Here is a 21,627-nt window from a genome sequence, read left to right as displayed (position 1 = left end):
CCATGGTGGCAGAGGAAGGGGGGCCGGCCCCCTTGGGGCCGGTCCCGGCCGGCAGGAGCCCGCCCCGCCCAGGAGCAGGCAGTGCCCTCCGCCGCCGCCCGGCTCCGCCCGCCGTCCCTGAAGAGGGAGGGGAAGGGAGTGCTGCCAGGAGGGATTGGCAGCAAGATGGCGCCGGCGGTGCGGGGGCTGAAGGGCGCTGTGTGGCAGAGTGAGTGAGTGCGGGAGCGAGTGCGGGGCTGCTGCCCCCGCCCCGGGCCGGGAGCGCCCCGGGGCCGCTCGGTGTGCGCGGGCCGGCTGGAAGCCGCCGCCGCCGGGGCGCCGCCCGCGCGTATCCCGCCGTGTGGGGTCGGGGGTGCCCTGCCCGCCCGGGGTGGGTCCGGGGCCGCGGCCGGAGCCGCGCTGTTGTCGGAGCCGAGGAGGGCGAGCGGAGTCGGTCCCGGGCGGTCCTGCGGGGAGCCGGGTGGGCGGCGGAGGCTGTGGGTGGTGGCTTCTCCCCGGCTGCTACACCTGGTGACTCATCGCGGGGGTGGGAGGTGGCTGCCCCGCCTTGCGGTGACAGCGCCTGGATAGAGACGCTCGCGCCTCATTCCGAGATAAGGGTGAGCTCTGGAGGCTGTAGCCCGCCGGGCCGGCTCTTGGAGAGCTTAAACTGAAGCCAGCTCTTCCAGGACTTCTCTGTTGCATCCGAACTGGCGGTTTTGGAGAGCGCTCCGGCCTCAGGAGGGGCTCGGGTGTGTGTCACGGAGCGGCACTGCCCGCTCTGTGTTGCGCTTCACGGTTTCAGCAGAAGAAGTTGAAGGTGTTCCCACGTAGTCTTACAAATGAACTGCAGATTTTTATCTCCATGTTTAGGAGCAGGTTCTGCTGGTGTTTGTTACAGAAAAGGAAATTGTAACTGCTCCCTTCCTTGCTGCAGTAGAAGGGCTCATGGTATTTCAGGTAGTGTGAGACCTTTGAGAAAAGACATTAGCAGCCACCTCACCCCGGGCTTAATTGTACTGGGGTTGTGACTCCATGAGCTGTTCAGCCAGCCTAGTGACTGTCACTGAAATGGGAAGGTCCTGCTGCTGTCTTCTTTCTGTTCCTCCTCTGCTTCCACCTGAAAGCTCTGATCTGGTTGCTTGTGTCTCTGGAAGAGGATATAAAGAGGAAAGACTGTCTCTCTGATGTTCAGTACTCAATTGCTGGCACCTATACCCTGCTTGTATGAATTAGATACCTTTGTTTACAACTTGACCTTTAGAAATCCTTACTTTTGCTGCTTTGCTTTTCCTGTCTTGGTCTGTTAGGTTATGTGTGCCTTTGACTGTAAAGCCACCGTTTTGTCCTGAGATATTTTGTAGAAGACTTGGACATCTCAAGGAAGGAATGCGATCAAAGCATTATAGTGTTACCAGGGCCTGTAAGGACTTCTGAAAATGGTGTTGCCAGTGCGGACAAGACTGAGGAATGAAGATTAGAGTGATGGTGAAGCAATGTAAATAATAAAACATTTATATTGCAAGTTTAGTTGAGGTGTCTCATGAAAAGAATGCTTTGTTAGATAATTAGTTACTCTTGTCTTTCCATTTCAACAACAATGAAAATTGATGAACTGAGTTTTAGATATAGTGTGGCACTCTGTTTATGGGTAATTGAAGGCCATAAACTGCTGCTTCTTAATGGTTCAGCAAACATATTGGTGTTTTTTTCTTTTTAAAAAGCTGGTTTGTCTGAAAATAGTATGTCAGTGGTGTTGGTGGTTTATGTGGCAGTTTGTGTCAATGTGTATCTTCTTCCTGTTCTGTGAATAGGTACAGAAGTACCTGTGGTGTGTGTACAAAGAGAGTTGTACGTGTGCTATGTCATGGTGCTGTTAAAAACCCCTCTGTGCCATTGTGATAGCCCCTTCTGTTAGGTGCAGTTTTAGACTGAATTGAAGCAGAAGTATGTGGGAAAGTTAATTCACCCAAGTTTGTTGTCAGCTCACAGTTATGGGGGTAGGGGAAGCACCTGTGTTTAGGAGGCAGTAGTCCTGTGGATAAAATCCTGACATTAGCTATATACAGCTGCTCTCTGTGTCTATCTGTAAATAAAGTTTTTCCACAAGGAATTCTGTTCTAGACTTGTATAATGGGTTCTAGCCTAGTCACAGATAGCTACGTTAATTTTGGCACTTCTGCAACTTTATTTTTTGTAACACTTGTTTACAGTCCTTTCTTCAGGAAGTGTGTTATAAACTGTTATAAAGTGTGTCACTGACTTTGCCAAGGCGTGGCTTCCTTGTTTGTTTGTTTATTTTTTCACATAGGGATTTAGCAGTCTGCAGTTCCTGCAGCCTTGTGTATAGTTCTTATCTAGATCAGGAAGTAAAGGTAGAAGAAAAAATGCTTTTCTAGACTAATTCAAAGAAGACAAAACTAGAAAACGTATTCAGGATGTGTGATTGGTATGAAATTTGTAAGAAGAAAATGAAAACTTGGACAAAAATGGAGCACTAATCATTCCTGGACTTGTGATGGTTTTTGGTGTGTTCAGAATGCTTGCTGGAGAGTAGTGAGATGATTTTAAGAGCTTGTAAAGCAACCTAGGTCAGTTATTTGGGTGAGGCAGCTGCAGGTTGAGGGCAAAACAAATTGTTGGAATGTTACACGGGCAAGTACACTGTGTTAGTACACTGATAGCTTGGAGTAAAGTTTCTTTTTATCATGGGAGAAAATGGACTTCAATTTTTTAATTACAGAAATGAGGTTCAAGACAACTGAATTACGCATTTGTATGTTCTGGTTTATTTTATAGGCAAACAAAATACAGTATTGTAGAAAAAATATATTTGAGCTTTTGGACAAGATTGTTGGGCATTCAGCTTATTAAAAAGAACTCTGTGTAATGCTAAGGACTAATTAATTGGCAAGAATGTTCTCCAGAAATATGGAGGTTAATAAAATTTTCACGAGGCTAAAGATTTGTTATTACACCTTGTGTACAGACCTAGAAACAGGCAGGGACAGTTTGTGGTCAAGAATTCTGTGGACATAGTTATCGATGTGGGGTTTTTTTATTATTCTTTTTAGGCCTCTAAACATACTAATCTAAATGAGTGAATTATTTTTTTCTTTTTTAGTAACAATTTAATTCCTCTAACTGAGAAACTGTTTCTTCTTACAGAGCTAAAATCAGCAGTGTTTGATGACTTCAAGAAAGAGGAAGAATGGAAGGTACAGTTTTGTTATTTTTGTAAGAATGTTGTCATCACTTGAACAAGAAATCTATATCACTGAGTAGAGAACAAATAAATAAACAATGGCTGGTATTTTCACTTAAGATTGTTTTCTATCCAAGTGATAGATTTGAGGTTTGGTAACTCTGAACACTGTATAATACATGTTGAAAAATCTGAAGCCTAGTATAGGGAGAACAAATAGTTAGTTGTCTCTTATTTTTTTTAGTTTTGAAAAAAAATTAGAAACTGTTTATCTCCACTTTTCTTTTCAAAGGCTTATACTTTATTACTTTCATAAATTATACGCACTCCAGTACATGTGGACTCACCCATTTGAGCTGCTTAAGCTATAAAACAGTTTTAGAATAAGTACAGATATATTTAAGCAGGCCATTGTGTATATTAGCAAGAATTCAAAAGACTTGTGCCCAAGTGAAAGTTTCAAAGTATTTTTTAGTATGAGTAGGGGGGACAAGCTACTTAGTTAAGATGAAGCTCATCTTTGAATATCCTGCATGTAGGGGGCTGCCTTCTAATGCTGTTTGAGACTGATTTTCTTCTGCAGTATTGCTGTATGCAGGTAATGAAAAGATATAAAGTAATGAAATAGATTTCAGCTTCAAATTTCCACGGCAAGTTAAGGCAATAACATGGGTTTGCTATAGCTGATCAACTTACCTAAATACTTGTGTGTTTTTCAATATGTTTAGATAATGCTTTTAGATGATTACACTACTAAATTACTGTCACTGTGCTGCAAAATGACTGATCTACTGGCAGAGGGTATCACAGGTAAGTGTAATTCTTATTAATGTTACAGATGGTAATATCCTGGTAAGAAAAAGGGAAGGAGTGAAATGGATGGTACCCTTCCAGAAAAATGTCTTTATTTGGTTGATGAAGACAAGTGGCTATGGGATATTAGACTAGTAGACTTTCTGGCTTGTACTGTAATTACCCAATTGTGATTTATTGTTTTTTTAATGAAGAAATAAATGTTTCTTTGCCTAGAAGTTCAGATCCATTTTTAAATGTTTTTTTTCCCTAAAGATTGCTGTAAGGGTTGGTTGGTTTGTTTTTCAGTGTTTTGTGCTTTTAAGATTTTTTTTGTTTGGTTGGTGTGGTGGGTTTGGGTTTTTGGGTATTTTTGTATGTGATTTTTGTTTTAGGAGGGGGAGTGGGTGTTTGTTTGCTAGTGCCTGTTTTTGAGATTGAAATAAATGCACAAAATGTAAGTGATCTAGTTTTTAATTAGCTTTAGGTCTAGATTTTTAGAAATGCATTTGTAAGAGGGCATTGTTTAGACTTGGTTATTTTTTTTCACAGGTAGCAAGACTTTTCTTATTTCAATTATTCAGTGTAAGATGATTATTCTGGAAGTATAATAGCAAAACTGTATCAACTTCCTTTTTTGGAGTGTGTTATAAATCATAAGAGGTACTACTTATCCTTTGTGAGAAACTGTCAGTGAGCATGTATCCTCTTCATTAAGAAAAGCCTTTTATTTTTAGTGAGTACACTGCTGAAAAGAGTCTGTCTTTCAACATCCAGATGTCTGACATAACTTATCTTCCTCATTCCTCCCACACAAAATTTCTGAGCCACAAGAATCCCTCTGCATTCTCAAGCTAGTGTACTGCAACACTATATATTAATGACTTTATTAAACAGAGAAAAACAAGAGTTGAGTGAAGCTGATTTGCTGAAAATATCTAATTTGTGCCTGCAATTATATTGAAACAGAGTAAGTGCCCAGGAAATAGGCAAACAAAGGACAGAAGAGGCTGTAGTCCAAAATGATGCCCTGCATAATTTTGCTCTCCCTCTCCTTCAGTGTGCTGGAAAAAGAACCATCTTGCCAAGGCAGTTCTCTTGCAAGACAGTTTGTACTGGCCCCCATAATTTGAGCATGTTTGCTTTGCCATATCTTTCTGTGTGAGCTCAAAACTCTGCTTGTGTAGAATACCTGTGAAAAATTTAGTCCTGCTACTTTAGTTGTCACTAGGCTGAGTGTTGAAGAAGTCTTGTGGTAACCTGACGCATTTAAAATAAGAAAGAAAAATCAGGGCTCTCTTGGCGGAAGGTATGTCCTTGCCTCTAATATTGTGGACAACTTGATTGCTGTTACTTTATTAACTCTCTACTGCCTTCCTTAAAGATGCATAATGCTCTTAATTATAAAAATGTAATATTTTTTACTTTATAGTGGTGGAGAATGTATATAAAAACCGTGAGCCTGTCCCACACATGAAAGCAATATATTTAATAACTCCCACCAAAAAGGTTAGTATTTTAAAGAAAGTGTTGCAAGATCTTTCAGACTGAAAAAAAAAATCTTATTTTAAAATGTTTATTTACTATGTACAGCTATACAGTACTTAACTTTTGCATTTTCAGTGATACTTCTCCGTGTGATGCTTCATTTCCCATAACAAAAAGAAAATGCTGTGCTACCAGAGTATGTTACAAACAAGTACCTTGTGGTCAATGGAGGCACTGTTTCATTGCTTAGCTATTGTAACCTCACTGAAAGAGACATTGTATCACATAATGATGCAATAAATTGAAAAATAGAATTCAAAGTAATGGCTCTAATAAGATTTCTATTACTTCCTAAAAATTCTTGAGAGAATAAATCTCAGCATATAGGTGGGAAATTTTACAAGTACTCTGATTTGTGTGCTTCCTAAAGTGATCTTGGTGCATGACTGACCATCTGTAACTGTTTGTTATTCTTGCTGTGGAATTAAAAATCTCAAGCTTAAGTGTTTTCTTGTATGTTGAACTTCAGTATTCCTAAGTGGGACTTGGTAATAGGGTGGGAGAAACTTTATCTGCTTTGTGAACAAAGGTAAAACACTGTCATGATGGTTTTTTTCCTTGCTTTTCCTATCCCCAAAAGTCTGTAGATGGACTTATTGATGACTTCATCAATAAATCGTGCAGCAGATACAAAGCAGCATATGTCTATTTCACTGACTGTAAGTAAGCTTTTGTGTTGTAGTTTGATAACTTTATATAGGTAAATATGTAAGCTCCTCACTTCTTTCCTATAGTTGAGTACCTGAAAAGTTGAGGTCCTGTTTCTTGTGAGAAGATTTGAGACTCAAGTTGTTAACCATATATTTGGGTTGCCAGGTTGTGGTCACCATGCTGTGTTGCAATAGTAATTTTTCACAATTACCAGTCTTGATTGTTCTGCTCCTCAGCTTTTAATTTAGGATATGGAGTTTTATTTTTAAGTATTCCAGTCTTCACCTGCGTTGGAGAGTGTGGAGGAACACAATTCAAGTAAAACTATGTATCTCCACATAAACAAAATAAATATGCATGAGAACTTTCTGCAAGAGCACTGTTAGTAATTGGTTATTTCAGGTAGTTGCTTCAGACTTGTGAGCCAGTTTTTTCCCTTTGCCTGGAAGAAGGGGCCTACAGCAGAGACAATGAGTGTGAATAGGGTTAATGTGACTGCATGTTCCCCGCAGTCAGTCAGCGTGACTAAAATGGTCTGTAATGAAGGGAAAACAAAAAGCCCAAGTGTGCTGCTGAAGGCAGGGCCTGAGTTGTGACTGTCTTTGTGGATGTCTGTGCATTGTGCATATCTGCTACTGTATGTTCTCAAAGCAGTTATCAAATTACTATTCAAAACTCTTGGTTTCTTGGTTCATTTCACACTGAAGCAGCAATTACTGTTCTGGAAAAATACTGTCTTGCTCTATGTTCCTTGGTTGCAAGTGGCAAGCTTTCAGTTTGAATACTTGTTAAAACTTTTCCTGTTGAGATGAATAGTTCCTGAGTTAGAGAAATAGCTCTGTCGCTTGCAAGTCTGTGTAGTATTCGTGTTGTCCATGTATTCCTTAAATTCAGTTTCTAGACTGGGATCCAGTGTAGCCTGGAAGTGTAGTGGAACACATTTGAAACCTATATTCAATTCTGTATTTCTGTGTTTTGCTGTTAGATATGTACACATTATTTCTCCATTTAACCTTTTTTGTAGCTTGGGAAACGTTTTTTCTCTCCTTTATGAGAATAAATAGCAGAAAGTTTTGCTTTGATAAAATCAGCATCCTTCACAGCTGCAGACTGTTATTGAGTGTTCTGCAACTTCACTTGCACAAAGCTACTAAAAATTGACCAGTGGTGCTTTTTGAACAACACAAAATACTGATTATATGTTCTCTCTCACTTTAGGAAGAGTAGGCAACTTTTTTTTGTATTTTACGGTTAATTGGTTCTCAATTTAGAATTGTCTGTTCTGAATACTGTAAGCTCATAAGTGAGTTGACAGCTGGAATATGCACAAATTATTTATACTTAGTCTTTTTTTTCCCCCTAGTTTGTCCTGACAACCTCTTCAATAAAATTAAATCTTCATGTGCAAAATCAATAAAGAAATGCAAGGAGATCAATATTTCCTTCTTCCCTTATGAGTCTCAGGTAAGTTTAATTCTTAATCTTAACAGCAAAAAACAGTCTGGAGGATTATTTTCAAGTGTTGCTGACCTTCTAGAAAACAATGAAATAAAATGTAGCTTTTGACTGGCAAACTGTATGTGAGATGTTTTACCATTTTGGCACATTTCCAGCGCTTGTCTGTGCTTTTCAGATAAAACAAATGCTCTCATACTGAAAGGTTTACTCTTTGTGCGTGATCTGTTTGCCAGACTTAGTGTCAGTTGAGTAGGGAGTTTAAAGAAGGAATCTGTTCCCTAAGAGAAGGCAAATATTCTGGTTTGTCTTCAGTAAACAGGAGAGTTTATGTTACTGCTTATGCTGAGGTGTTACTTTGGCAGACAAGGTGGGTTGGTGCATAGGAATTAGGAGTAAGTAGGACTAACTACTTGGTGAAAATCAGGAAAGAAGAACAAATGCATTAAGAGAACGGCAAGGGAGGGGAACAAAATGAAAGCCTTACAAAAAACAGGAAACAGAAACTACCACAACCTGAGAGACTTTTCAGTGAGAGGAGAACGTGGAAATCCCTGTTTTCTCAGTGAAAAATTTGAGACCACCAATGGAAACCAATGAGTGGTTTCAATGTGCAGCCGCACAGTGGGTGCTGTGTTGAGAAATAATTTGTTGCTGATGCTCTTGATCAGACACAGAAGGCTGAAATGCACACTGATACTAATACAGTGAAGCCTCCAAACCCTGTCCAGTACTGAGAGTTGTAGAACTAACCATGAATGTTTCCTACATCAAACATTATGAACAAGGGGGTCACAATATACCAAGTAGCAGGTGAATATAGGAGAGGTTGCTGCTGGCCATGTGTCGCTGTGATGCAGTTTCCTAGTTTGAAGACAGACTCCTTTTTATTATAAAGGTTTTTTTATTTTTTAGGTTGAGAAGCCATCAGAGAATAGTGAGTGTGGTGGCTTGTTTGTTTGCTTTCCAGTGAGGTCGATGCTCCCAAGTTTTGTTTCAAACTGTTTTGGGGAGCTCTGCCAAGGCTGCTCTTCAGAAATACTCTACCAAATAAGACCTATGAAAATTATGTGGTCCTGGTTCTCCAGAGGTCTCACTGTCAGAGGAGAAATTGTGACTAGTTTTCTGATGTTGAAAATAAGCAGCACTTCAGTTGAACAACACTCTTGTTGGTTTTGGTGTATTTTTGTGTTCTAGTTATTTTGGGTTGCGAGAACATTTTAAATCCTTAGCAAAGGAGCAGTGTTAACTGGTTTGCCTGCTTTCTGGGGTGCTAAGGGTGAATAATCAGAGTGGGCGAAGTCCAGGTGATTATGTACTCGAATGAAGCAAACATCTTTATCTGGATGGACGTTCTTCTTTGGCTCTGTAGTTACAGAGTCCATCTGAAGCTGGAGAAAATTCGTTTACTGACAATAGCATTGCTTCTGTGTTTGCATTCCATTTACAAAACTGTTGAAAAAACTTTTTTTCCTCTGTAGTACTAAGCTTCTTTTATCAAGGTTTAATGCATTTAAAAAATTTCAGTTATTGAAGGTAAAGTCCTCATCTAATAAGCAGATACAATACATAAAATTTTATTTTAAATTTAACCTCCATACGTTCTATAATTATTGTGATATTGTATTGTGTGGCTCTGTACAAGACACTGAAGAGGACTTAGTTCTTCCTGATCTCTTTTCCTTCCTTCCATCTGAACAGGCAGTAAGCAATTTGAAAAATATAGTAATTTACATAGGAGACGAGAGTAATAGGGAAAAAGAGTGTGAGAACAAGAAGCTGATGAGCTCAACAGGGCAGGGAAGGAGGAATGAAGTGTGGGATTAATTTTTTTTCAGTGATATTATGTGTGACTTTCTCTTACAGCATTTAGTTTTAAATTACTAGCAAGATTTTTACAATATTTTTAGATATGTGCAATTTAGGCCCCTTTTTCCTTGTTTGTGCTCTCCATAGGTATTTATTCTCAATGTCCCAGATGCATTCTACCGCTGTTACAGTCCGACTCTGGAAAAGACAAAGGATAAAGATGCTGTAATGCAAGTAATGGCTGAACAAATTGTTACCTTATGTGCCACACTAGATGAAAATCCAGGAGTACGATATAAAAGGTATAGAAAGGAGTATGATATAAAACCAGTGTTTTACAGTGTAATTGCTTTCACTTCTAGTGCTTACCACATTGTTTGGTCATAGTTTGAGGCTGCAGCATAGTTTGGTTGGTTGGTTTTTTTTGGTTTATTTTTGTAATTGTGGATTAATTGTTTTTAATCCACAACTCCTGAAATATGGAATGATAGGAATTTGTGAAGTGTAGGTAAAACAGTGAGTTATTTCTCCATGTACATTTGTAGAACAGTACTTGCTAGACCCTGTTTTGTTCTAAATGGCTTGTTTCATGTTTGGTCAGTAGGATGACACACTGATATGCTGCATTCCTGTGTACCAGATGCATAATCCTGTAAGAGAACTGCTGCTGTTTGTAGATTTGCAGCTTCACTTGGTGCCAAGAAATTCATAAATTGCTGTGGCAGATGGGATCAGGATTTCTTGTAGTAGAGATATTGAGAAGAATGCCTCCTTTGAGCTTTGAAAAGGAGTACAGATTAGTATCTAAGATGTCAAAGTAGGCATCTGAAATTGTGTTCAAGAACTGCATTCTGTGGTGTAATGTGAAGTGGTGCCTTATTCTCTGCAAAGGTAACAAAGAAATAACTCCTTGACTGTTTCTTTTTCTTTCTTTCTTGTTTCCTGCCTCTGAGTGAGACTTTTAGGTGCTGGGCCATATGCCAGCTCATGTCAGTCTTTTGGCTGAAGCTGTTTCTGCTGTGTGAAATACCTGAAGCATTCAAAGAGTGGAATCATAATGTAAACGTGAAAATATATTGGAAAGACTTAGAATGGAGTTCAGAAACTGCTCATGAAACCAGAGGATCAATCTAGGGAGTTCTTTCTGTTTTAAAGGTAGCATCTTAGTGCACTGATGAAGAAATTTAAGTTCTTTTTGCATGCTTCCTTTTTTCCCAGTGGACCATCTGATAGAGCCAGCAAACTTGCACAGCTTGTTGAAAAAAATCTTGAAAACTACTACAGAACAGATGAGAAAAGCCAAATAAAGGTAGAAAGTGAACTTAAAATGTTTGCTACTTTTTTTTAAGTCTGGGGAAAAAGAATCATGTTCAAAACAGGCTTTGACAATAGGTTCTACAAACCCAGATTTTATTTAATTATAAAGGCAACTAATTGCCATTTAGTTGTTTTTGTGTATGATAGCAACTTAGAGGTAGTAGCTGATACAGTAAATCTGTATGTAAGCTAAAAACTGATTTTACTTGAAAAATTAGCCCTGTGATGATATAGGGGATGATGCAAACCTGAGGACAAGTGGACAAATTTTGTTTTAATATCACCTTCCATAAGGCCGTGTGTAGAGGGGACTTCCCTGCAGAATTAAAATGGCTTTCCTGAAGGGATTTATTGTCCATAAAGATACAGCTGTTCTTGCAAATAATGGTTTTGATCTGTCCCTACAGATCAGAGCTGATTAGGGCAGCTGCTTTAACACAAAAGCATAGGCTAAACTATTCTGACTTGGTGACTTTGTACTCTGCTACAGAAATAAATGTACCTGCTGCTACTGCCACTTTATTAAATCCCAAAATGAAACTTTCAGTTGAATGTTTGGAGATTTTTTTCCTGTGTTGCAGCACTGTATAGATAATGGACTCTGAAATATGAACAACACAGTTACCTATGAAAAGTCAGTGGGTGGCCTTTTTTTTTTTCCTTTACATTTTTTGTTCATTAGATGAACAAAATTCAGGTTGCTGAGAGTATTGCCTTAAAATTAATATTTAAACCCATTGTATGTAATTTAAATGTTTGTTGTTATTAATGTTGATAAACACTTGGACCATACTTCAGTTTTTTTTCAGTTATTTTTCAAAATATATCTGCAGTGCTGTAACCTTAATGTAAATAGATTTAACATGCATTAACTTTGTATTATATGTCTTAACTTCTTCATGTTTGTTTGATGGCTTTTTAGGCTAAAACCCACTCCCAACTAATAATAATTGATCGTGCCTTTGATCCAGTATCAACTGTACTTCATGAGCTCACCTTCCAGGCAATGGCGTATGACCTGCTACCAATTGAAAACGATACTTACAAGCAAGTACTTTAAAAAAAAAAAACAAACCTAAACCCTTTACTCTTGATTATAAAATCTCTGGAGTTATTTAGCATAGTTGCACCATGGCAATATTAGCTCCTTTACATAATGGTTGCTTCACTTATGACTCTTTCCTCTTGGATTTGTAACTTCATTTTTTTAACTTCCTCACTTAGTTGAGATTAGGTAGGATCTAAATATCATTTTTGTTAAGTTTTGGGTCTAATGAATTGCATTTTTTTTAAAAACCAAGAACTTTGTTATAGTACACACTGAGATTCTCTAGATTTTCTTTCATATTCTCAACCTTTTTGGCATAACAAGACAAATTAGACCAGTAATTGCATACTGAGAAAACTCTTGGTTATTTCTCAGAAATGCTCAGTTTTATAGCTCCAGTCATTTAATTTGTGTAGTTGTTAAAATGTACATGTTTCTATTCTAAGTGCACATTTAAGTAAGTCATGTTCAGTTCATAAGCACTGTTTGGAACAGTGTAACAGTGATTTGTGTAAGTTACGTACTTTGCTGTCAGATTGTTCTGACAACAAGGATTTTGGTAGGACTTTGCTTTCTGATGACCCTCTACAGCAAATGACACCCAATGGCCTCATTGTTTGGTCAAGCAAACAGGAATGCCTGTCTTTGGTTGGAAGCACTGAGTGAATGTTTTAATAGAAAGTGCAGAGTTCTATAAATCTCAGACTCACCAGGTATGAAGATGTAGCAGAGTATGGTTTATAGGTAGCCATGATCTGATTTTCACAATTAATCTTGTGATTTTTTTTTTCATTCTGCTTTCTGGCAACTATGTGAGTTTCTGTAAATGTGAAAATATTGTGTAATATGATTTTGTTGTCTTGCTTTGTAGGTTTATCGTGAGCTTTGTTTATAGCCAAGTAATAACTGCTCTGTAATGGTGTGAAGCATGTTCCTTTTTATATGTGAAGCAATTTGTCCTGCTTAGTCTGTGTTGTTGGTGAATGGGACTTCATTTTCCTTCAGTTATGAAATGTCTTATAGTACACATGGACAGCTGCACTTTGCAGTTGCAGTGTGTTGTTTGTGCAGTTTGCATTTGAAACCAGAGGGAAGTTGACATAGAAAGCTGAAGAGAAATGGAGCTGCATGTGAATGTGTGATTAAATCTCTAGTTACTATTGATTTAAAAGAATGTCCAGAAGCTATTGCCCCAAAGAACCATTCTAAAATTCATCTGCTTCTTCTATGTTCAAAGATGTAATCTGTAAAATCCTTCTGTTAATTATATTTTTGTCAGGCAATAGCTCGGCTTGTAAATTAAAACCTTTGTATGTTACTGCTGTTACCATTCACGTTCATTAAACTGTAACAAATAATACTGTAATAAGTAATGAGAATTAGGGGAAACCCAAAAACCAAATTACCGTCTGAATTTTCTCTTGGAAGATACAAAACAGAAGGATCTGCTGGGAAGGAAAAGGAGGCAATTTTGGAGGAAGATGATGACCTCTGGGTGAAGATGCGGCACAAGCATATTGCAGATGTGATAGAGTATGTGAATGAATAACAAACCCAACCACTTGGTTTCTTTGAGAGGGAAGGTATTTGAGCTGTTTGGTAGGAATACAGGTAGTAGTGAAGATGGTTTGTAATATAGACTTCATTGCATGCCAGCAAGAAACTGTGCTTCCAAAATACGTTACGTATCAAGGTATACAGTTATGCTAATGTTACTTACAATTCTTGAGGAAAATGGAAATAAAGTAATTTCCTGGGAAGTATTTTCAAATCTTTTGCATCTGAAGGGATTATTTTGTGTAAAGTACTAGCAAGCTGTTACATCAAATGACATTATGCAGATATCATAAGTTTAACTTGCAATTTTTCACAAAAAAAATGGTCTCTTCACTGAAGGAGACCTGTATTTGAAGTTTTTACTTTCATTCAGAAGTTCTTCTTGTACAGTTCCTTTAAGAGTTTAAGAAAAGATTTAAGAACTTCTGTGCTGTTGCATTCAATAATTTTTCTTTTTTTTTTTTCAGGGAAATACCAAAACTTTTGAAAGAGATGTCATCAAAAAAAAAAGAAGCAGAAGGAAAAGTAAGTTGTTTAAATTAAAGTATTGCTGTCTTTCCTGGTAATTCGGTTATTTTCAGCTGATCAGATCCGTTTAATTCATTGACCTATTACAGACATTGAGGCTTTTCTCAACTGGAATTTTCAAGGGTTGTGGGGGAAGAAAGGCTGCAACAAGAAGGGAGATAAGCATTTCAAATACTGGGGGGGTGGCAAATTTTCAACTTGTATCATTTCTTCGCAGTTATCGCTCTCTGCTCTGTCCCAGCTGATGAAAAGGATGCCGCAGTATCGTAAAGAGATCAGTAAGGTAAGGAGTCTTCTGTAATTACAACGTCACAATAAATATTTCTGTGCACTTTAACTTTTTGTGTTATTGAAGTCGAGCTTTATTCTGTTGTTTTCCTGTTGAGTGTGCTATATAGCTGTTCTCCAGTATGTTCATCTACTGTAAAATTTGGAGAAGAAAACTTGTTTCCAGGTGTTTCATTTTACTAACTAAAAAAATCATATTATTTGTGTGCTTTGAGGATTGAATATCGCATTAGTGTTTAATGTTTTAAAAGGTATTACCGGGGCTGGTCTCTAAGTGAAGGGTAAAACAGGGAAAATGCATGATGGTTCTGAAGGATAGTTGAAGGATTGACTCTTGTAATCAGTAAAAATAATTGGTATGTTAAAAAAAGACCGTAAAGTTTATGGCAGCTTGTGATTTTCTTTTTTTTTTCCTTTCTTTCTGTCTTATAGCAAGTTGTTCATCTTAACATAGCAGAAGATTGCATGAGCAAATTCAAATCTAACATAGAAAGGCTCTGTAAAACTGAACAGGTATGTTTAAAAAAGCCAAAACCCAAGCAGCAACTTATTTCAAATACAGATTTTTTGTTTGCAGGAATAGAGGCTTGTTTTAAGTGACGAAAATCTCATGCCTTTTTTTTTTTTTGCAGTCAGTTTTTGAGGTACTAGTATTAAAACTGAGATGTACAAGGCTCTTAATCTGCCAATAACGGAGGTATTCTTAGAGTTTGGGGTTTTTTTCTTGAAATATGGCTGATTTGTATAAAGATAATCTTTGGTTTTTTGTTCAAAACTCCTGTGAAGTTGCTGTAGTATGTTCTGCTGGTGGAAGCCTTTTTAAAATGTCTGGGAAAAGCACCTGTTAGGGTGAGGCATTACATTGTACTATTAATCTCAAGTAAAAAACTGTAAGCTACATTTCTGAGAATTCTAGATATCAAACAGTTTTAAATTTTTCAGTGTTATGTAGAGTTATTATAATGCTGCAGGTATTGAAATAAATGTCAGACATGTCATACTGAGTTTAAATTGATGCAGCTTGATTGTTTCCCAAAACCTGTGGTTTCATAAAAATGCATTTCAAAACACACAAAACAATGTGCTTTTTAATGATTACTCTCTAAAACCATTGTGTGTGGGCTTTTATTTTTTATTAATTTAGGACTTGGCTCTTGGAACTGATGCAGAAGGTCAAAAAGTGAAAGACTCCATGAGGGTCCTCCTTCCAGTTCTGCTCAACAAAAGTCACGAGAGTTATGACAAAATCAGAGCTATTCTGCTATATATCTTTAGCACAAATGGTATGATAACTTGTCCTATTTTTTTCCTCAATGCTATTAACTTGAACTCAAGTTTTAGGATAGGTATTTTTAGTTAATATAAGTTAATATTGGAGTTGATGGCCAAGTTTGAAATAAATTTTATCCATCCTCTGTAGCTGCGCTCAAATTGGTAGCAAAGATCCTACTGATAAGGAGTTAAGAGATGTAATTCAAGTGCAGATTTATACTGTGTCTTAGCATCATTCTTATTCTTGGATGTGTGCAATAGTTTGTTTTCTTGTTTTCACAAATTAAGTCAGCGGGGAAGAATTTGTAGTAGAAGAGGAGGAAATTGGCAGAATGCTGGTCTGAGGAATCTGCAGCAATATTGAGTTTTGGTCTCAAAAATGCACCATTAAACAAAATTTTATCTAAAATATAATATTATGTTAAACAACAAAACAAACAAAAAAATCCTGGCCTAAATAACAGCCCAGAAAGTGTGAGACAAAATTGGTCTTACAGTCTCTTGGTAATTAAGTTGTCTGTTTTCCATATATTGAAGGAACTACCCAGGAGAACTTGGAGAAGCTGATCCAGAATGTGCACATAGAAAGTGATAGTGATATGATAAAAAATTGGAAATACCTTGATGTTCCTGTTATCTCTTCAGTAAGAATGTATTTATTTATTTTCTAAGTTCCTACCACCTAAGCACTTGTCTACAGCTCTTTCAGCAACTCCTAGTAGTATTATCCAGGTCTGTTTTTGGAAACAGGCAATTACTAGGAATTCTTAAGTGCTAAATCCCTTGAAAATTATTCATGTTAATTGTTTAAAGTAAGGTACCCATAATGTTCCCTCTACAATCATGAGATGGTGACTTGACCTAGCTGGTTTTGGAAAGTGCCAACTTACTCAGTTCCTTGTCTCTGAAATTATTATTTCTAGTGTACACTGAATTCTATAGGTATTAATTGTTGTTCTTTGTCATTATTATTATTTCTTTAAATTTTCCTACTGATGCCCCCTCCTTCCACTACTGACTGCGAATAATTTTCAAAAGTCCAAATACACTTTATAATGCAACCATGTTTTGAAAATCTTTTCAGTTTGCTGTTCAGCAGCATAAATACCCAAGAAGGGACCGTTCTTCAGAAGAAACCTTTCAGCTTTCTAGGTGGACACCTGTTATCAAAGATGTTATGGAGGTAAATTTGACCAACTAATTAATTCATGGGTGAAGTGCAGAAATTTACTTGAATGAGCAGTTACAGCCAGTCCATACTATTATGAGTTACTGTTGTCAAATACATCTGGCGAAAAAGTTATCTTTTTTTAGTCTGTCAGTAATACAGAACATTAGACTGCTGTGTGCTAGTAATGCTCTTTATTAGAGGTCATTTTAAAGGTGAAGCAAATGAAAGCGAAAGCAAGAGGTCTTTTAGAACAGCTTGTCCTGTGATTGGTAGTGTTTAGTGTAATTTAAAGATCTGGGGTTTTTTTGGTTTTTTTCCTCCAGTGGGTTTTTAAACTGCAATTCAAATCTAAACTAATGTGGTAGAGACTGGAAGATGTTTCTTGCTGGAAATGTAATTCCTTTATTCTTAAACCTCTTCCTAAGCATCAATTAGTGACTGATGTCAGACAGGGTAGTGAGTTCACCGGACCTTTAATCTGACCCAATGCTGTAATTCATAGATTTTGGTGGCTTTCACATGCTCATTTGTATTTTTAGTGGACCCTGACTTGTCTCATACACTGCTGTAGAGAAATTAAATGCTTTAGGATTGTTACAGATGAAAAGCTGCTTGTAAAATCTGAATAGTTAAATCAATATTGTGTTTATAAAAAAAGCACATGTACTCCCAGTTCCTTGTGATACGCAAAAGACTTAGAATACATTTTAGCATTATGTGGTCTAGCACTTTGTTACATCGGAGTGTTGTTCATGAGATGCGACTTGCAATTGGTTATTCTAAGCTGCATGTGTTGGCATTAAATTCCGGGTAGACATCCTTACTGAAAGCTGAAACTTGGTGGGTTTTAGGTCTATACAAGGCTGTTTAAAGTGTGTCTTTGTTTTGCCCTTCAGGATGCTATAGAAAACAAGCTAGATTCAAAAGACTGGCCTTATTCTTCCCGGTGTCCTCCCACCTGGAATGGTTCAGGAGCAGTAAGGTAAATAATTTTATTTCCTGAAAAATAGTTTACCCCTTTCTCAGTATTTTTGTCATATACATTCTAAAGAGTTATGGAAGTGTGCTTACTAAATGGTAAAATAATGTATATAAGGTAATGCCAAAGTCTCAAGCCTATATTTTTATTTAATCTAAAACATACTGAACTTGGTTGTTATTTTAATAATTCTTCTTAGTCATCTAGACCCTTACTTGGAGTACCTCCCTTTTGATAATTGATAAATTATCAATTTATCTAAATACTTTCGCTGAAATTACAATCAAACCATGAACTGCATGACAGGAATTAACTGCTTGTTAAATATATAATTTTAACCAAAAATGAATCAGTAAAGCTGGATAAATGTCATCTTCTGAAATCTTTTACAGTGCACGCCAGAAACCTAAGGGTAGTTACAGAGAGGAGCGGAAGAGCAGTGCAAGGCTGATTATATTTGTGATTGGGGGAGTCACATATTCTGAGATGCGCTGTGCTTATGAGGTTTCTGAAGCCTACAAGTCCTGTGAAGTTGTTATTGGTAAGCTTGCCTTGGGAGAAGGATGGTGTGTGCACTGTACTACATGTGCTTCTGGAAAATGTAAGATCATCATTAGGATTGTTTTTCATACATGCCCTGTGATGGTTCAGTACACTAATATTATAGCCAGTGTATTGCTTAAAACTATGCACTTAGAAACATCTTTTTATTTTGGTCAGACTGCTTGGTGTTTAGAGGATTTTTTTTGCAACAGGGTATTAAGGACAAAAAAAGTAGTTATGCTCTACAGAAAAACCATCATGAATCATGTCAGAGAAATATGTTGAAGTGTAGCAAAAAGGATTTAAACATACCTCTATTTCCTTGCATTACAGCTGCCTCACAACTTTTGCATCTGCCTGTGCTTTGCCTTTAGTGACCCTTGCTACTCCTGTTGCTTGTGGAAGTAGTACAGTATATCAAAACAGAGCTCTAAACACAGAACCTTGCCAGAGACTTGTATCCATCTGCAGGGGCAGCTGATATTTGGGTGCAGGGTCATCTAAAGCATTTTAAATTGCTTAAAATGTCTTTCTGGCAGTTAAATTCGGTCTTGAGTTTCAGAAAGGCTTGAATTTATCTACCATGATTTTAAATAAATCCTTTCCTAAAACAATGACAACCTTGATTCTGAGATCTAGAGTCTTTTACCTCTAAATAGTCAGGGGTGTTGTAGGTGTGTTTGTGTGTGTGGTTGGTTTTTCTGGTTAATTTTTTCTTTGCTGGTTTCATTGATGGTGGTTGAGGTAGGTCAACCTAGTTGACCTAGTTTTGAGTTGCAACGGAAAGACCAGGATAACAGAAATGCAGATTAACCAGACTGTTTCTTCATCTGAGACTTGTTTACAAAACCATGTTTAGTGGTCACTCTTTCACTGTGGTATCTGGCACTAACCACAGCACCGTCTTCCCTTTTGTTTGGAGATGATTCTTGTAGTTTTGTTTGTAATCCTGATTTTTGAGGGAAGGTGAAATTTGCCAGATTTCCATGTGGCTTAATGCAGGATTAAAATTTTGCTGCATTTGTGATTCAGAACTCAAGGAATACTAGCCCACTAGTGACTCTGCTAAAACCAAAAGTTCCAGACAGCTGTAATCTTAAACAGTTAAGCACTGCCTTTAGAACTGTAGGGTGACCCTTCATGGCAGAAGTTATAATTACTCTCTATGAGAATAAGAGAGAGAGTTGTGCACTCCTGAAGAATACTAAGGATTTTCTTTGCTGCTCAAGACTGGGAATTTGCTGTAAATTTTTCACAGAAATGTTAGTCAGTAAAAGCCAATTTTTTGTAACTGATATTTCTGTGGAAAACTACTGTTTGTGATGACCTTTAATCCAGGTAGTTTCTTGATTCTAGGGTAAAGCCTGTCATTCACTGGGGAGATTTCTTGCAGGCTGGGACAGCATAAGTGGCCCAGGTTCAAGCTCTGTTTCAAACAGAGCAGAGCAGGACTTCAAACTTTTATTCCAAGCACGAGTCCTGATCTGGATGTGTGTGTGGGAGAGGGACATTTCCTACCTAATGGTAACACTTACATTTATAGGATGGTGTTTTATATGAACATGCTTTGAACTACTGTACTTGTCAGTTTTGCAGGTACAGTAAAAACACACCAGCATGTCACTGATGTTTTAAAGAGGGAATGTCTGAAAGTCAGAATTTGACTGACACAGTTAATACTTATATTCTTTTGTCAGGTTCTACTCATATTTTGACACCTAAAAGACTACTGGATGAAGTGAAGAGCCTTACTAAACCCAAGGATATGGTCTCCATTAAGGATGAATAGATATGGTGATGTTTATGGTGCATTACAGAGACAAACAGTATGTACATACTCTAATGGAGCTGACTTTTCCAAACACTGCACTATGATACTACATGGTTCTGACTAATGGAAAGTCATGTTATAATTTAAATTTGCTGCTTTTTGGGAAGTAGAAGTCAGAGACAAGAAAAACTAAACACGTATGTTTCTTAGGTTGTATTTAATATTATAATATAAGCGCTTTTTCAAAAGGGCATGTTTGTTCCTAAGAAATTATGCTAAAAGTTATTGTGACTATATATAAACTGGAATTGTCTTTGAGAACTGTGAAACCTTTATATAATAGAATTTATTTCTAAAAATTACTGAAATAAAAAGGGCCTAGGCCCTTGGGTAGGGGCTTCAGGAGAAAATTTGTATATATGGGTTTATGGTAAAAATGTTTCATACAAATGCAATGTCTTAAATTGTAATATTTTCTTTAAAAGTAACTAATTGAAAATTCTTTAAATATATTTAATTGTGAAAAATCTAAAGGCTTTTTAGATGGTGCTGGGTAAGGGAGATAATTAATCACAGAACTATTAAGCAGTTCTAATCACAATAAATAACTGAAGAAATGCTGTCAACTGTGCACTGAAGTACACTTTATATTTAAGTATATACAGGGATTATTAATGAAGCTTTTTAAAAAAATTAATTTCTTAGCAACTTCCTTATGATTGTGTCTACATAGTGCATCTGTTAGAAGTTGAATTGCCTGTGATACAGAAATTCCAAAACTATAAGCATGTCTTCTTGAGGAAGTGGAGGCAGGGGAAAAAGAGAGGAAAAGAAGGGAAGCAGTTGAATCTTTCAAATGGCTTGGTAATTTAAAAAAGAAAAGCTAAAAGCAAACCAAATGACAAAACCTGATGTATTCAAGAGAATTTACTCTTTTTTCTGCTTTGTTACATACTAAGAAAGAAATACTTAAATTTGCATTGAAAGGAATAATCTAAACTGTGTGAATTCTGTAACACTGGTAATGTTTAGATTTCTCTTTAAAAATTACGTAATTAAAATTACTAAACTTTTGAAGGGATGTTGTATTTATGTGCCTTGAAATGTTAGTTTGTTGTATGTAGAAGCTGAGAGAAATGTCATAATGAAAAAAACAGATTACTCATGGTTTTTTATTTACATTTTTCCCAATCATAAAGGAATTAATTTCTTGTTTTGCATAAAGGTGGATTTGTTTCTTTTCTCTTTATTTTGCTCTAAGTTTAACTAGCAGGTTAAGAGAATATTTTTGCTAGGTAAGATCATTCAGGGTTAATTAGAAGGTGGAAAAAGGTTAAGTTCCCCTCCACACACATTAGAGAGGAATAAAAGGTGAGAAGGTTACATTCTAAGATGTTGCAGCACATGTAGCATGGTGAGAATAAGTGGCTCTATCTTTCAAATGCACCTAAATGAGTTAGGAATTGAATGTATTCTGACTTTTTTTTCAATATGAATACAGGAACAACACTCTAGAATTAACTGGTTCATCAAACACCACGTGCATCAAAACTTTAAAAAAATTAGCAGAAATACCTATAACATTTTTCTGAATTCTAGTTTGTAACTATAAAAACAAACAATTCTCAATGTAGAGCACTGTAAAACCAAAATAATTACAAATGTGAACTATGACTTGGTATGTTAGCGTGATGTTTGCAGGTAGATGCCTCAG

The 21,627-nt window shown here is 37.1% G+C and overlaps 1 protein-coding gene across 3 annotated transcripts; it reads left to right on the top strand.

Moving 5' to 3' along the window:
* Window positions 1-90: 90 nt before the first annotated feature.
* Window positions 91-21,254, top strand: STXBP3 (syntaxin binding protein 3). 3 transcript variants are annotated; one of them, XM_027671933.1, is made up of 19 exons: window positions 91-208; window positions 3,148-3,197; window positions 3,913-3,994; window positions 5,409-5,485; window positions 6,105-6,183; window positions 7,539-7,639; window positions 9,587-9,741; window positions 10,658-10,748; window positions 11,679-11,803; window positions 13,233-13,337; window positions 13,829-13,886; window positions 14,107-14,172; window positions 14,610-14,690; window positions 15,322-15,460; window positions 15,987-16,093; window positions 16,534-16,632; window positions 17,517-17,602; window positions 17,992-18,140; window positions 19,840-21,254. In XM_027671933.1, exons 1-19 carry the CDS (start codon window positions 166-168, stop codon window positions 19,929-19,931), a joined length of 1,785 nt encoding a protein of 594 aa, XP_027527734.1. In that variant the 5' UTR covers window positions 91-165; the 3' UTR covers window positions 19,932-21,254. The 3 variants fall into 3 exon arrangements, with proteins under 3 accessions (XP_027527734.1, XP_027527736.1, XP_027527735.1); XM_027671934.1 differs by having other exon boundaries at window positions 159-212; XM_027671935.1 differs by lacking the exons at window positions 10,658-10,748; window positions 11,679-11,803.
* Window positions 21,255-21,627: the final 373 nt, after the last annotated feature.

Source organism: Neopelma chrysocephalum, unplaced genomic scaffold, assembly GCF_003984885.1.
Source record: "Neopelma chrysocephalum unplaced genomic scaffold, ASM398488v2 Primary Assembly neopelma1_97222, whole genome shotgun sequence".
NCBI lineage: Eukaryota > Metazoa > Chordata > Aves > Passeriformes > Pipridae > Neopelma > Neopelma chrysocephalum.
This window is presented reverse-complemented; position numbering and strand designations above follow the sequence as displayed.

Coding starts and splice junctions, on each gene's coding strand:
- STXBP3 (XM_027671933.1), top strand. CDS start 166: ATGGCGCCGGCGGTGCGGGGGCTGAAGGGCGCTGTGTGGCAGA. Junction 3,198..3,912: donor AGAAAGAGGAAGAATGGAAG/GTACAGTTTTGT, acceptor CAATATGTTTAG/ATAATGCTTTTAGATGATTA. Junction 16,633..17,516: donor TTATCAAAGATGTTATGGAG/GTAAATTTGACC, acceptor TTTGCCCTTCAG/GATGCTATAGAAAACAAGCT.